The sequence below is a fragment of the Lepisosteus platostomus genome, chromosome 8 (genome assembly GCF_059453375.1).
Source record: "Lepisosteus platostomus isolate fLepPlt1 chromosome 8, fLepPlt1.hap1, whole genome shotgun sequence".
In the NCBI taxonomy this organism is placed as follows: domain Eukaryota; kingdom Metazoa; phylum Chordata; class Actinopteri; order Semionotiformes; family Lepisosteidae; genus Lepisosteus; species Lepisosteus platostomus.
In genome coordinates, this window is record NC_142618.1 from 18184668 (window position 1) to 18200670 (window position 16003).

Genomic DNA, 16003 nt, shown 5'->3' on the forward strand with positions numbered 1-16003 from the left:
CCTAATAAAACCTTGTGACCTTAGTGATACTCTATGGAGCTACAAAAGGAAGGTTTATCACACCAACATATTTGTCAGGAGGAACCAGATATGCAGACAAACCACGGAAAAAGAAACTGGTGAAAAGAAAAATGATAAAAGCAAAACCTGAATTTGAACTTGAACTTGAACTTTATTGCCATATGTAACCGGTACTGGTACAATGGAATACTTACTTACAGAAAGTCTCTCGATTGTAAAACAAGTGTAAAAAACAAGACAAAGTGCAAACAGTGCATCAAGACAATGTACAAACAAACAATAGACAATGTGCAAGTAAACAAGTAAACAGTTTGAATGTAAACAATACAGACATGTAAACAATGACTGGAGATGTGCAATAGATAAGAAATCATAAAGAGGTAGATGGTGATGGTGTAGGTGTGGTCCGAGGGGCATGGCTAAATGTGTTCGCCAGTCTCACTGCCTGTGGATAGAAGCTGTTGAAGAATCTAGTGGTCAGTGTCCGTATGCTCTTATATCTCTTGCCTGAGGGCAGTGGGGTGAAGAGCTCATGCCCGGGGTGGTGACTGTCCTCTGTGATGGCCAGAATTCTACCACGGCAGCGGTCCTCATAGAGCTGTTTAATCTGGATGAGAACGCAGCCGATGATCTTCTGGGCCATATTGACCATTCTCTGCAGTGCCTTTCTTTCTCGCGAAGAGGTGTTGCCATACCACGCGGTGATCCCGTTGGTGAGGACGCTCTCGATGGTGCAGCGGTAGAAGTTCACCAACACATGTATTGGCATCCCCCATCGCTTGAGGCACCTCAAGATATAAAGGCGCTGCTGAGCCTTCTTCATGATAGAGTCAGTGTTCACAGTCCAGGTTAGATCTTTAGAGATGTGAATTCCCAAAAACCTAAAGCTGGTGACTGTTTCCACTTCCGTTCTATCAATACTGAGTGGGCTGTGAGTGTGTGGCCTGTGTCTCCGAAAGTCCACTATTAGCTCTTTCGTTTTCTTTATGTTCAAGTCCAGGGACGAGTGTATCTGCTCTCACTGTGTCAGATGTGAGTCTCACAGTCCAGCGTCTGAGGGAAGAGGGTATGTGTTCTCACTGTGTCAGACGTGTGACACACAATCATTACAGCTTGCCTGCAGGTCATGAAACATGACATGGATCTAAATTTACTGCACAATCCTTTCATAGCGCAGGACCAGACTTTGCTCAGTCCAGCACAATGGAGGGAAACACAGCTGACATGCAGTGCAGTGGGACAGCAGCAGTGCAGGCAGCAGCTGTGAGGCAGGAGCAGCCTGCAGAACCGACAGAGCTGACTGTAAGTCATACCAACATTAAGCCCACTGCTGTAATTATTATAAGCATTATTATTAATTTACATCTGAACTGATCATTTTCTATTTTTGTAAACAGAACTTGTGTATCAGAATTATCTGACAAATTATAAGAGAAAAATATAAGCCAATTCATAAACACTGGTGTGCTATGTGCATGGAGATTGTATGTTCTCCTGTGCTCATGTGGGATTCCTATGGGTGCTCTGGCTTCCTCCCACAGTCCAAAGACATGCTGGTTGGTTAACTGGCTTCCTGGAAAACTGGCCCTGGTGTGAGTGTTTCTTCACCAGACTGGGGAGGAACAGTGAGGAGACAGTGCTGCTTTGGTCAAGACTGGGGCTTTTACACAGAACTGACTGCTATTTCAACACAAGAAGAAAAGATACATTGGAGTAATTTCCCCACTAAGATTAAATTTAATGTCTCTGTATTAAACTGGTGTAAAATGACCAGGGGAAGGGCCATCCAGGACAGGTATTTCAGGAACGACCTGCTCAATATACTCGACTTAGACCTGAGCAAGATGGCCGCCAAGAAAACCCAGCTGACCTGCAGATAGAAAGGGCGTATTCCGAAAAATAACGAGACACAGGTGAGTCTCGTCAGGAAACAAAATATAAATGCCCCGGAAGTGGTGAACCGGCGCCGAAGTTTGTGAGGCGATAGAGGAATCAGCTTGGTGTTACGAAAGGATGGAAGAATTATGGTTTACGGATTGTGGCTTTGATATGGCGCAGATTTGTGTTATTTTAGGGACTTTGTAATTCAGATAGAACAAGGATTGAGAGAACGGATCACAGACTGGATTTGGAAGATAAACGGACAGGCGAAACAGAGTAAAACTCCACGGAAATTAAGAGGAAAAAATGTGGTGTGAGTAATTTTACGTAACGGAGATAACTTTTCCCCCGGAGACACCACACTGGACACAGTGACCTGACAGTGTCTGGACATCGCTAATCATACACAGGAAACACTGCTGTGGAGCTGGGCCAGTCTGAGATGAGTGTCACTGTGTCCAGTTTAATGCAGAGACAGCAGGGATATTGCATGAAGCACAGCTTTGCTTTTACAGCGGTAATGGGTTAAAGAAGAACAGCTGTTTTTCTGCGTGGCTCCTATTTAAATGTTCATCTTAATAGGAAAATGACTCAAATGTATCTGTATCGTGTTGAAATAGCGGTCAGTTGTGTATAAAAGCTCTGGTCTTTAACAAGCAGCGCTGTCCTCACTGCTCCTTCAACATGTGAAACTGCCCCGGCCTGAAGCAGAGATACCAGTGAAACCCTCAGACACCTCCAGACCACACTCACCCAGCCCCATACAGACTGTTGGTTCTCACACTTCATCACCCCTGCTATCTACATCTCTATCTTTACAAGGTTTTGAAAAATTTGACTGTTTTTATTAGTGAGTTCAGGCTCAGGCCCTGACATTGGGTTGATAGTGAAAGAAGAATGAGAGAGAGAGAAAAGCACAATGAAAACTTTTTCTGTGTTGTTCACCAGTAACAGAATCGTTTCTATTTGAGGTGTCCAGTTCATCCTTCAGAACTCGCTCATCAACGGCCAGGAATGTCATTTCGTGTGGAATTCTAAGATGTTGAGAGCTTGGGTGACTATACTCACTCAGGGCAGTTAAAGATGAAATGAAATAAACCCAGAAGGTGTGGAACACTGTATAGGTCAGGATTGATCAAATCGGCCAGGTTGTGCGCATATTGAAATGAGCTCAGGAAGCTGATGGTTCTGTCCTGCTGGGAATACGAATTCACTGGTTAAGTGGCTGCTGTGGTGGTTTGTGCTGAGTGAACTTAAAACTATAATGGATGCTTTGGGGCTCCCCTCTCTTTTACTTCATAAACCTGGGGTCTCCATCAAGACGGGTACAACAGGCGCCGTCCTTCGGATGAGACGTAAAACCGAGGTCCTGACTCTCTGTGGTCGTTAAAAATCCCAGAGCATTTCTCGAAAAGAGTAGGGGTGTAACCCCGGCGTCTTGGCCAAATTTCCCATTGGCCCTTATCAATCATGGCCTCCTAATAATCCTCCTCTATGAATTGGCTGCATTACTCTGCTCTCCTCCCCACTGAGAGCTGATGTGTGGTGAACGTTCTGGCGCACTATGGCTGCCGTCGCATCATCCAGGTGGATGCTGCACATTGGTGGTGGTGGAAGGGAGTCCCCATTACCTGTAAAGCGCTTTAAGTGGAGTGTCCAGAAAAGCGTTATATAAGTGTAAGCAATTATTATTATTTTATTATTATTATTGGCATAAAGATTCCTGGGAAAGCTAAGGTTGCTGCTGAAAGAGGTATTATTGGAGCCAGAAGGGGGCGCTCACCCTGCCATCTGTGTGGGTCCTAATTCCCCAGTATGGTGCATTAGGACAAAAAAGGCGATGTCCTTCAGATGAGACATAAAACCGAGGTCCTGACTCTGTGGTCATTAAAAATCCCAGGGTGTTTCTTGAAAAGAGTAGGGGTGTCACCCTGGGGTCCTGGTCAAATTTCCCCCTGGCCTTCACCCATCACGGCCTCCTAATAATCTGCATCTCTGAAGTGGCTTCATCACTCTGCTCTCCTCCCCACTGATAGCTGATGTGTGTGAGCAGACTGGAGCATCATCCAGGTGGGGCTGCACACTGGTGGTGGTGGAGGGGATCCCCATTACCTGTAAAGGGCTTTGAGTGGAGGGTCCAGAAAAATGCTATATAAGTGTAAGCAATTATTAAATTTATTATAAGCTATTGGCAGACTTTCCTTAGCTTGCTTTGTCTTTAAGTCAAACCTGCTCAACATGCATGAACGCTCTCTGTCTCGCCCTGCTTGCGTGCAGGGACAGACGAGGTGCCACTCAATTTCATCAAACTGCAAGTGGAATTATTTTTAATATTATTTTATTAATTATTTTATTTTTAATAATTCCCTGCAGACGTACTTAGCCACTGGAGAAGACGCATCGGCAACACAAAGTATTTTGACTGTGAGCCGAGTGACCGGCGAGTGCTGGGACACGAGGGCGTCCCGTTACCCTCTTTACAAGGGTGCACCTCGAATTCTCGCGCACTTTCCACACGTGCTCTACAGCACAGAGGAGCTGACTGGGCTTGTGGTGCAGTGGCTCTGTGGCTAAGGATCTGGGCCTGTGACTGGAAGGTTGCTGGTTCAAATCCCGCGGCCGGCAGAGGAATCCTACTCCAGTGGGCCCCTGAGCAAGGCCCTTAACCCCAACTGCTACAGGGGCGCCGTACAATGGCTGACCCTGTGCTCTGACCCCAAGCTTCTCTCCCTGCCTGTGTGTCTGCTTTTCTCCATGTGTCTCATGGAGAAAAGCTGGGGTATGCAAAAAGACAAATCCCTAATGCAAAAAAATTGTATAGGGCTAAGAAAGAAACATTATCATCATTATCATTACATTAAAGTGGCTTCTGGGACATAGCCACCGAGTGGAGGTGCGTCCCTCACATTCAAACTCAGCTTTATTGGCCTGCCCACAGCACCCTGTGGCTGCAATACCAAGAAGGCCACTGGGGGGCACCCTAAGGCTGAAAGCCAATTGAGCAACACCATCTTACATCCCTTAAGGGAACCCAAGATAATCAACAGGATTCTAACAAAAAATTTAATATTTTCAAACCTACACAAGAAAACATATACAAACATTAAATTATTGACTCATACGTGTAGTACTTCCCATTCCTAAACCTATTTGTCATTCAGTCATTTCATCCTTAAACCTTAGGAAAGAAAGAGAATTCCTAAATGTATTCCACAGAGAATAAACAAAAATGATATGCAGTTATACAGAATTAATTATGACAACAATATTGTAACAAACTATAGACTTTAAAGTATCTGAAGTGAAATTATATGAATTTATGTAGTACATGATTACTCAATAAATGTATTACTGCATTAACCCCTCTCTCTCTCAGTGCAGTGTTAATGTACTGTAGTGTCCAGTCAGTGTGTCTGGACTGTATTAACCCCTCTCTCTCAGTGCAGTGTTAATGTCCTGTAGTGTCCAGTCAGTGTGTCTGGACTGTATTAACCCCTCTCTCTCAGTGCAGTGTTAATGTACTGGAGTGTCCAGTCAATGTGTCTGGACTGTATTAACCCCTCTCTCTCAATGCAGTGTTAATGTCCTGTAGTGTCCAGTCAGTGTGTCTGGACTGTATTAACCCCTCTCTCTCAGTGCAGTGTTAATGTACAGTGTGTTCAGTTTCTCTCTATCTCTCTCGCTCAGAGTCTTAAGGGTTGTGTGGCTGGTCCTCAGCCTCCTCATTCTCTCTCTGACCCTCTCCCTCTGTCAGGCTCCTCTTTGTCCCTCTATCCCTTCCTGTCTGTCTCAGGGTGCAGGGCACGCAGTTGACGAGGAAGAGGAGGGCAGAGAGGCAGAGCAGAGAGAGCAGAGCTGCCAGCCCCACCTTCAGCTCCTCTGTTTCATGCTTTTTCCCCTCCCTCGGCACCAAAGGTACATCGGAACCGTTCGGTGCAAACACTCCGTTCTCCACGTGATGGGGACTCAGCACAGCGCTCTCTTCCCTCTGCGTATGTCCTGGGTGGCTGTCATTAGCTGGAATAGCAAAGGATTCCTGATCCATCTCTGAATCCGGTTCTAAGAAAAAATCGGAAATCTCCAGGAGCTCGAAATCCATGTCTTCGGCCCCAGCCGGCCGGGAGGGGTGGTCAAGGTTCACCCTGACCCAGCCAGACCCGCGGGCCAAGGGCAGACCTGCACCCACTTCCCCAGTGCTGGGCGGCTGGCTGGGACAAGCCCTGGGGAGAAGCTCCGCCCTCAGCAGAGGCCCGCCCCCATCACCCCGAGCAACCACCCGGGGCAGGACAGACGGCTGAGAGCCAGGAGGAGCGGTTACCACGGACACCACAGATTCAGCCAGTGAGGTAAGGCGCAGGGAATAGGAGATGGCGTCGTAATAACCCAAAGGGGCAAGTGTGTCATCACTGAACTGTAGCCATATGCTGAGAGAGGCTTCCTGCAGGAAAAGAGGGAGAGGGGTTAATACAGTCCAGACACACTGACTGGACACTACAGGACATTAACACTGCACTGAGAGAGAGGGGTTAATACAGTCCAGACACACTGACTGGACACTACAGGACATTAACACTGCACTGAGAGAGAGGGGTTAATACAGTCCAGACACACTGACTGGACATTACAGGACATTAACACTGCACTGAGAGAGAGGGGTTAATACAGTCCAGACATACTGACTGGACACTACAGGACATTAACACTGCACTGAGAGAGAGGGGTTAATACAGTCCAGACATACTGACTGGACACTACAGGACATTAACACTGCACTGAGAGAGAGGGGTTAATACAGTCCAGACATACTGACTGGACATTACAGGACATTAACACTGCACTGAGAGAGAGGGGTTAATACAGTCCAGACACACTGACTGGACACTACAGGACATTAACACTGCACTGTCCATACACTGCACACTCACCTGTCCATATGTGTACAGGATGTGTTGCGCTGAGACAGTTGCTGTGATGACAGAAGGGTGGGAGGGACTGGCAGTGATTGACAAGGTCAGCCCACTCACTAGCTGGACCTTGAGGTCACCAAGTTTCACAGGGTCAGCTGATACTGTGACCTCTGACTCCCCTAGCACACTGTCCCACTGGCTGGACACTACCTGGAGAGAGAGAGACAGACGGAGCCCCAGCCCATTATAGATCAAACTGGTCATAGGAGAGGGCTGGCCGGACAAACACTCAGAAATAGGTGCACGAGTATACAGCTGTTATTAAGAATCATTGCCCTGTATCTCAAATTATCTGACACAACGTCACAATTACCTGCAGTGATGTCACTCCTGGCTCTAAACCAATCAGAATGCCGTGCTCATCAAGACTGGCAACTCGGGGGTTTTCCACTCTCAGCCCGTGACGGGCAAGCGCTGTCACATCCACAAACCAGTCAGGGGAGCCCAGCAGGTACGTCACCTGACGTCGGGCATCCACTGGCATAGCAGCAAACTGAGCCCAGATCTGAACTGTGGACCGCTGGTACACTGGAGAACAACTGAGAGAAATGGTGGAAAATTACTTCACTGGCTGTTACACGACGAACAGATACAACACAGCACAGACCATACAGATCGCAGTACTCTACGGTATAGGCACACTACAGCACAGCCATCACAGTGCTCTACAGTACAGGCACACTACAGCACAGCCATCACAGTGCTCTACAGTACAGCCTCAGGGCACAGACACTAACCCCGTCTCAGTGTGGGCTGTCCAGCCGTCTATCTGACTGAGCTGGGAGTCGGACAGTGCAACGGTCAGGGGAAGCTGTGGAACCCACACCGACAGGCAGAGGGAGGCGGAGAACGAGCCCAGGGAGAACTCCACCCCTGCACACACGCCCCCTCGCCCTGATTCGCTCCCGTCTACAAAGAGGGTGGAGCAGTCACTTGACACCTGCCAATAGCGGAACAGGAGCGGAGTCACAAAACAAGTGACATAGGAAGATGAGAAAGATTTCAAACAAGAAGAAGAAGGCATTTGCTCCATCTTGCCTGTATGCGAATAGTTAATTGACCCAAAGTTCGCATTTAAAACTCGGCTTTTTCTAGACTCCCACAAACTTCTAGCCTTGAACAATGAAAACCACGAGGGTGTCCTCAGTCAAGTAACTAGTAAAAACGAAATGGGTTTCTGGGCCTCCTCTCATTGGTAACATGTTTTACATTCTAAACCTTGGTGTACAGACGTGCTTTCTGCTTTGACTGGAAGATCACCAGCTGTTTCTTGAAAGAAGCCAGGGTATCGCCTTCAGCAACATGGCTGGACGGCCTGTTCCACACTCCCACACCCCAGTCCCTCGGTTTGACTGTGTTGGCTGGCAGGGTGTGGTCTGTATAACAGCTGGTGTGAGTGTGATGGACAGATCCTCACTCCTCCCAGCCTAGCAACTCGTTCTGGGGTAATGCCACGGGACTTTGTGCTTTTCTCTGCCCCAGAAGAACGTGCTGATGACACAGAGGTCATGCAGAGTGCAGGAATTTAATAGTGATGGCCTACTTTTGGAGACCCTACTGATTTAAGACATAATGGCCATGTGCTTCATCCAGAGCTTACACTGGCACTGGAATTAGCAAGCTGGCATGCTGGTGTACCAGGGATGATCTATTTCTGATTTACTCCTGCTATGAGTTACTACCTAACTGTTCCTGTAGGTAAACATACTACCCCTTGTACCACTATTGCTACTTCTAGTACTAGTGCGTCAGCAGCCACTGAACAGTCATATAGTTAACAGGACCTTAATGATGTCCTCATCAGCAGAGTGACAGGTGACGGCACTGGTAACGTCAGACACCTTCCCATCATGCCCCACAGCAAGGACGGTCACAGGAAGTGACACGGGCTGGCCAGTGAGAATGGCCGTGTTGATCAGAGAAGCGGTCTGTGTGGGAAAGCAAACACAAACTGGCACCACCTTGGCTCACGGCACTGTTATGCTGCTGAAAAGGGAACTTCTAATCCAAAAGGGAGAACAGGCAGACTTCACCTTACTGCACACTAAAACACAGACATAATGAAACACCAGGCAGAAAATCACTCAAAGGTGTCATAGACAAGGTATGGCAATGGAGCACCTAAGAAATTCCTGCAGCGGTACACACCTACTGGCCTTAACACATGGGCATCATGTCGGTATACATGGGCAACTGTGAAAAACAGAACTCTTGTCTCCCTAGAGAATTAATACTGATGTTTCAGCATGTTAATAAGAGAAATCTGAGATCTCAACAGGAAGTGGGTTTCAGTTTCAGGCACTGAGCGTTTTGATTATGAAAAGGAACAATGGCACTGTGGAGCACTTTCCTCCCGGGCCAGAACAGACCCAATAATAGATCTCCATGGGGCCACAAGGGCCACGAGTGGTGGGCTGATATTTCAGTCCCTGTGGTGCTCATGTGGGCATTTCTACTGGACACTTCTAATGACTGACAGGAGACCGATACATAGCAAGGTGCGAAAACAGGAGGACCGACAAGCACCATCGGAGAGCGTCGGTACAGTACCTCGGTGATCGGTGCAATGCCCACTATGTCTCTGTGGGAGAAGGTAAACAAGGATGCGGTGCCCCCCAGAGGTGGCATGGGGTTATTGTGTCCTGAGTACTCCACCCTCCAGAACACCCTGCGACTGACCGCACCCTTGGAGACAGAGTCCCCTTCGCACTGGAGAGAGATGCAGGCCACCTCCTGATAGAGAGAGGAACTGAGAGACGCACACACACAGAGTGAGGGGGGTCAAACAGGAAACACACTGACCGACTGCAGATACACTACGGACATGTACAGTTAAAAAAATACATATATACAAGTAGAGGATTAAGTACTGTATTGGAATATTCCCATAGCTGGGGCTGCTCTCCTCTCTGATGATCGTTAAGATTAATTGCATGTGTGGGGCCAATTAAACCTTCCATAACAGGAGCTCATCGGCTGACAGCTGTGCAGGGTTCTCAGTAGCTCAGCGGACTGTTAAACTGCTCCTCTGCACCTGTACCTGAGTGTCTGGGTGAGTCCCTTCAGGCGATGGCAGATCAGTGATGTTGTTTCCTGTTTTGCTCCCACAGATTTCTCCATGGCAACGACCCAAAGGCCAGAGGTCATGACTGGAACTGTCAAAACTGTCATCTGCCCTTTCTTAACCTTTAACCTTTGAAGAATAAAGCAAGAGAGAGGGGTTAATATTTTGTACTGTATTAGCCCCTCTCTTTTTGAAGGGTTAATACAGTAGAGACAAAGACAACAGAGGGAGAGAGGTGTAAATACAGACACACTGACTGGACACTACAGGACATTAACACTGCACTGAGAGAGAGGGGTTAATACAGTACAGACACACTGACTGGACACTCCAGTACATTAACACTGCACTGAGAGAGAGGGGTTAATACAGTACAGACACACTGACTGGACACTACAGGACATTAACACTGCACTGAGAGAGAAGGGTTAATACAGTCCAGACACACTGACTGGACACTACAGGACATTAACACTGCACTGAGAGAGAGTAGCTACTTTACATCACTGAAAACATAAAGCACGTCCAGCACCTTATCACCACGAAATCAGCGCTGAAGTTGGACCGCAGGCGGACAGAGACGGCTACCGGCTGGCTGAACCTCGCCGGCCCCCTCTGGTATCTAATGAACACATCGGGATCCAGCCAGAGCTCCTCCTCCGCCTGCTGCAGAGAGGGGGCATCCTCCTGTTTGTCTGAACCAGCTCGGTCCTGGGCCCCAACACAGGAGCCAGGAGGCTGCCAATCATTCCTCATTGTGTTCCTGGCTCTCTCGCCCCCCGTCAGCCTCACTGCTCCCGTGTAATACAGCTTGCTCTGAGAGCGCTCCAGTCTGGCCTCCAAACAGCTAGGTGGCGCCCCGTCCATTAGCGCAGGAGGGCCGTCGTCGGAGTAATAGAGCTGCACTTGGGCGTCCATGGGGCTGGAGCCGCTAGCTGCGCTGCCTCTGTGGCGCCTGGGCTTGTGTCTGTGCGCCGGTGTGTGTTTCTGCGCGGGCAGGACGGGGTCCCGGGCCTTCAGCCACGAGCTGGGGAGAGAGAGGGAGGCCACACACACCCCCAGTGGAGCCTGGGGCAGAGAAGAGGTGAGTGCTGACTGAGTAGCAAAATCCCAGACGCAAAAGCCACGTTCAGACAACGTTGCGTGCTTTTCTTTTTACCTCTGTGAGACAGGCAGCCCTCAGTTCTTGGGTTGCTTTGAATGCGTGCAGAGTCACACAGCGCCCCCTGCTGTCAGCCCCCCGCCAGTGAAATAACACTCGGACCAGAAACCCATTCTCTTCTCCGGCGGTTAGGAGAGACGCTGAGAGAAGGGGGGACAGAGGAAGGAGAGACCGGGAGTACTCCTACAGAAAGGAAAGAGAGTTGATTCTGCAGAAAGTGAGTACACAACTGTAGAGACACACCTCTCTCAGAAACCTTGGCACACCTCTACAGACACTGATCAATACACACCGCTCTCATGAACCAGCGGCACCTCTCTACAGACACTTGATTACCTGTGAGACAGTGTGCAGCAGGCTGAGCTCACACAGGGTACCTGTGAGACAGTGTTCAGTGGGCTGAGCTCACACTGGGTACCTGGTCGACAGTGTTCAGTGGGCTGAGCTCACACAGGGTACCTGTGAGACAGTGTTCAGTGGGCTGAGCTCACGCAGGGTACCTGTGAGACAGTGTTCAGTGGGCTGAGCTCACGCAGGGTACCTGTGAGACAGTGTTCAGTGGGCTGAGCTCACACTGGGTACCTGTGAGACAGTGTTCAGTGGGCTGAGCTCACACAGGGTACCTGTGAGACAGTGTTCAGTGGGCTGAGCTCACACTGGGTACCTGGTTGACAGTGTTCAGTGGGCTGAGCTCACACAGGGTACCTGTGAGACAGTGTTCAGTGGGCTGAGCTCACACAGGGTACCTGTGAGACAGTGTTCAGTGGGCTGAGCTCACACAGGGTACCTGTGAGACAGTGTTCAGTGGGCTGAGCTCACACAGGGTACCTGTGAGACAGTGTTCAGTGGGCTGAGCTCACACAGGGTACCTGTGAGACAGTGTGCAGCAGGCTGAGCTCACACAGGGTACCTGTGAGACAGTGTTCAGTGGGCTGAGCTCACACTGGGTACCTGTGAGACAGTGTTCAGTGGGCTGAGCTCACACAGGGTACCTGTGAGACAGTGTGCAGCAGGCTGAGCTCACACTGGGTACCTGTGAGACAGTGTTCAGTGGGCTGAGCTCACACTGGGTACCTGTGAGACAGTGTTCAGTGGGTTGAACTCACACAGGGTACCTGTGAGACAGTGTTCAGTGGGCTGAGCTCACGCAGGGTACCTGTGAGACAGTGTTCAGTGGGCTGAGCTCACACTGGGTACCTGTGAGACAGTGTTCAGTGGGTTGAACTCACACAGGGTACCTGTGAGACAGTGTTCAGTGGGTTGAACTCACACAGGGTACCTGTGAGACAGTGTGCAGTGGGTTGAACTCACACAGGGTACCTGGGAGACAGTGTTCAGTGGGTTGAACTCACACAGGTTACCTGTGAGACAGTGTAGGGCCCGAGTGAAGCCTGGACTGTGGGTGGTCCCGGTGGCCCCGCGAGGGGCAGTAGGAGCAGAGGCTGTGAGCAGGACAGCAGGCTGGAGTTCCCGAAGAGATCCTGCTGGGCCTGGGAGAGGGGCAGGGGGCTCCAGGGCCCCGACACCGAGACCCGGGCTTGGAGAGAGAGGGGAGAGGGCTGGCCGAAGACTGGGGGAGACAGGAGACAGACGACAGCGTGAGATCGTGATCTGTCATTCAGCAAACACCTGCGAGTCAGGGTCCGCGCCCACAGTCTCGGTTCAGACCCGACAGCCCAACGTCTGGCTTTACGATTCAGGAAAAGCTAACCCTGGAACTGGTCTGTGGAAACCGTTAGCACCTCTAGGGCATTAACCCAGGTCAATCCCCAGTCACCCCGCTGAACAGTTTCAGACAAACGATAGCGGTACGTATGTAGATACATATCTGAGAATGAACACCGTTCAAGTCAACAAAAGCAGTTGTTAAAGGCTTAAAATACATCTCATACATCTGTGTCAATGGCTAAATTTATCTGTGCCACGCTGATGTCAATCTAATAAGCATGAAACAGCTCTCTGTGACGTCTAGGATGAACTATGTGCAGAGTCAGAGACAGCTCTGCCTCCTGTAACGTTTCAATTGGATAAAGAGCTAATTCATGTTCGACACATCCCTCATAGACAGGTAACAGTGCTCAAACAACGTTGTCAATACCTATTGCGTCAAGGCCCTGCAGTGATTGTGGCTGTTGTGTTTGTGTATGGTGTACACTACTGACTTATTGTCAAGACTTATTACTGGACTACTGATACTGCTGCTACACTGATACTGCTGCTAGTATCACTACTGCTACTATATTAATACTGCTGCTAGTATCACTACTGCTACTGATACTGCTGCTAGTATCACTACTGCTACTATACTAATACTGCTGCTTGTATCACTACTGCTACTGATACTGCTGCTAGTATCACTACTGCTACTGATACTGCTGCTAGTATCACTACTGCTACTATACTGCTGCTAGTATCACTACTGCTACTGATACTGCTGCTAGTATCACTACTGCTACTGATACTGCTGTTAGTATCACTACTGCTACTATACTGATACTGCTGCTAGTATCACTACTGCTACTATACTAATACTGCTGCTTGTATCACTACTACTACTTATACTGCTGCTAGTATCACTACTGCTACTGATACTGCTGCTGGTACCACTACTGCTGCTTATAGTATTACTACTAATAATAACAATAATAACAATGATAATAATAGTAACAACAGGAGCTTCATTAGTCAGTAGTAACGGACTCCTTTATCTAACAGTGCTGTTACCACGACCCCGCGTGTTTTTATCCCAGTGAGTTTAGCAGTATTACTACTAACAGCAACATCGCCGGTCTGCACACTCACCAGACAGTGACACGCAGCAGAAGAGCACGACTCCACACGAGTGTCCGCGGCCAATCCGTGACCCGGCCGCCTCTCCCTTCTCAGAGGTCCCGCGGCGGCGCGAGCGGCTGTCCATCCCTGCCGCCTGCACCTGCGCGGGGCGCGAGGGACCCGAGAGCACGCGTTCAGTGAGATGCACACGCGAGCGCAGGTACTCGAGGGGCGGGGGATTCACTGCGCGAACACGCGCCTCCCGCCCGGTCTGCAGCCCGCAGCTCTGCCCCTGGAGAGCGTCATTCACACCGCCGAGCACATCCGCTTTCCTGCACCGCCCGAGAGAGCACGTCCACAGCGCGACTGCCGCCGCCACTGAGCGTTAATGATATAACATGCTCACACCAACCGCCAGAGGCTGGTCCAGAGGACAGGGCTGTGTCCGAGCAGGGGCTGGTCCAGTGGACAGGGCCGTGTCCGAGCAGGGGCTGGTCCAGTGGACAGGGCCGTGTCCAGTCCGGGTCAGGTCCAGTTTAGTGCTCCGTGTCCGCTGAGAATCTGGTCCAGTTTAGAGGTCCGTGTCCGCTCAGGGTCAGGTCCAGTAGACAGGGTCGTTTCCAGTCCTGGTTTGGTCCAGTTTAGAGCTCCGTGTCCTCCCAGGGGCTGGTCCAGTTTAGAGGTCCATGTCCGCCCAGGGACTGATCCAGTGGACAGGTCTGTGTCCAGTCCGGGTCTGATCCAGAGGACAGGTCCGTGCCCGCTCTGGGTCAGGTCCAGTGGACAGGTCTGTGTCTGCTCGGGGTCAGGTCCAGTGGACAGGTCCGTGCCCGCTCAGGGTCAGGTCCAGTGGACAGGGCCGTGTCCAGTCCGGGTCAGGTCCAGTGGACAGGTCCGTGCCCGCTCAGGGTCAGGTCCAGTGGACAGGGCCGTGTCCAGTCCGGGTCAGGTCCAGTGGACAGGTCCGTGCCCGCTCAGGGTCAGGTCCAGTGGACAGGGCCGTGTCCAGTCCGGGTCAGGTCCAGTAGACAGCGATGACCCGCACACTGCTCGCTGTCTGTGCCCGCGGGGGGCCGTGCCGCGCGGGGAGCGCCGTCAGGTGTCGGGCGTGACGGCGATGCTCAGTCCTGCGCGCGCCGAGCTCTCTCGTGCGGGCGGGCGCTGTGACAGTGACCGTCACTACTGCTGCCTGCGGCTTCACCGCCTGGTCCGACAGGAGCGTATCGGTAAAGACTAGAAACTACACGGATAGCAGACAAGTACGACACGCCCTTCTCGCTCCCAACTGAGAATGTAGAAGACGACTTTTCTTTGAAAAGGCTTTCTCCGATATTAAAAATAAAAAACGAAATACAAAAGCAAGGTATTTTGTGTTAGTTTTAATAAATACCTTCAAATAAAATTCCAGAAAACGACAATCGTTTTGTTATAGTGCTTGGTAAAATTAGACAAACATCCCACTCAGTCTCTCCCGTCTACCTCTTCAACGGGAAAAAAAACATTATCATTTTCCACATGAACCAAATATTCACTGTATAAACCCCTCTCTCTCAGTGCAGTGTTGATGTACTGTAGTGTCCAGTCAGTGTGTCTGGACTGTATTAACCCCTCTCTCTCAGTGCAGTGTTAATGTCCTGTAGTGTCCAGTCAGTGTGTCTGGACTGTATTAACCCCTCTCTCTCAGTGCAGTGTTAATGTCCTGTAGTGTCCAGTCAGTGTGTCTGGACTGTATTAACCCCTCTCTCTCAGTGCAGTGTTAATGTACTGTAGTGTCCAGTCAGTGTGTCTGGACTGTATTAACCCCTCTCTCTCAGTGCAGTGTTAATGTACTGTAGTGTCCAGTTAGTGTGTCTGGACTGTATTAACCCCTCTCTCTCAGTGCAGTGTTAATGTCCTGTAGTGTCCAGTCAGTGTGTCTGGACTGTATTAACCCCTCTCTCTCAGTGCAGTGTTAATGTACTGTAGTGTCCAGTCAGTGTGTCTGGACTGTATTAACCCCTCTCTCTCAGTGCAGTGTTAATGTCCTGTAGTGTCCAGTCAGTGTGTCTGGACTGTATTAACCCCTCTCTCTCAGTGTAGTGTTAATGTCCTGTAGTGTCCAGTCAGTGTGTCTGGACTGTATTAACCCCTCTCTCT

At 49.9% G+C, this 16003-nt stretch overlaps 1 protein-coding gene and 1 long non-coding RNA gene across 2 annotated transcripts; one reads left to right on the plus strand and one right to left on the minus strand.

Annotated features, from left to right (window-relative positions):
- The first annotated feature begins 1600 nt into the window (after positions 1-1600).
- On the plus strand, positions 1601-5262 carry LOC148656973 (uncharacterized). The gene is made up of 2 exons (XR_015941062.1): positions 1601-1934; positions 4276-5262. It is a non-coding gene; the product is annotated as an uncharacterized LOC148656973 (long non-coding RNA).
- Positions 4952-15702, minus strand: tmem132a (transmembrane protein 132A). The gene is made up of 11 exons (XM_088644291.1): positions 13898-15702; positions 12457-12665; positions 11093-11278; positions 10466-11001; positions 9910-10062; positions 9420-9618; positions 8654-8797; positions 7607-7809; positions 7183-7408; positions 6828-7019; positions 4952-6340 (listed from the first exon to the last, which is right to left on the minus strand). The coding sequence occupies exons 1-11, from the start codon at positions 14010-14012 to the stop codon at positions 5594-5596; spliced, it is 2910 nt and encodes a 969-aa protein (XP_088500417.1). The 5' UTR covers positions 14013-15702; the 3' UTR covers positions 4952-5593.
- Positions 15703-16003: the final 301 nt, after the last annotated feature.

What these genes read in the sequence shown, in the direction of transcription:
- tmem132a (XM_088644291.1), bottom strand. Translation starts at nt 14,012, where the DNA reads ATGGACAGCCGCTCGCGCCGCCGCGGGACCTCTGAGAAGGGAGAGGCG. An exon ending in GGGCTGCCTGTCTCACAGAG is followed by an intron (nt 11,002 to 11,092) that starts GTAAAAAGAAAA and finishes TCTCTGCCCCAG; the next exon opens with GCTCCACTGGGGGTGTGTGT. An exon ending in GGACTCACCCAGACACTCAG is followed by an intron (nt 9,619 to 9,909) that starts GTACAGGTGCAG and finishes TGCGTCTCTCAG; the next exon opens with TTCCTCTCTCTATCAGGAGG.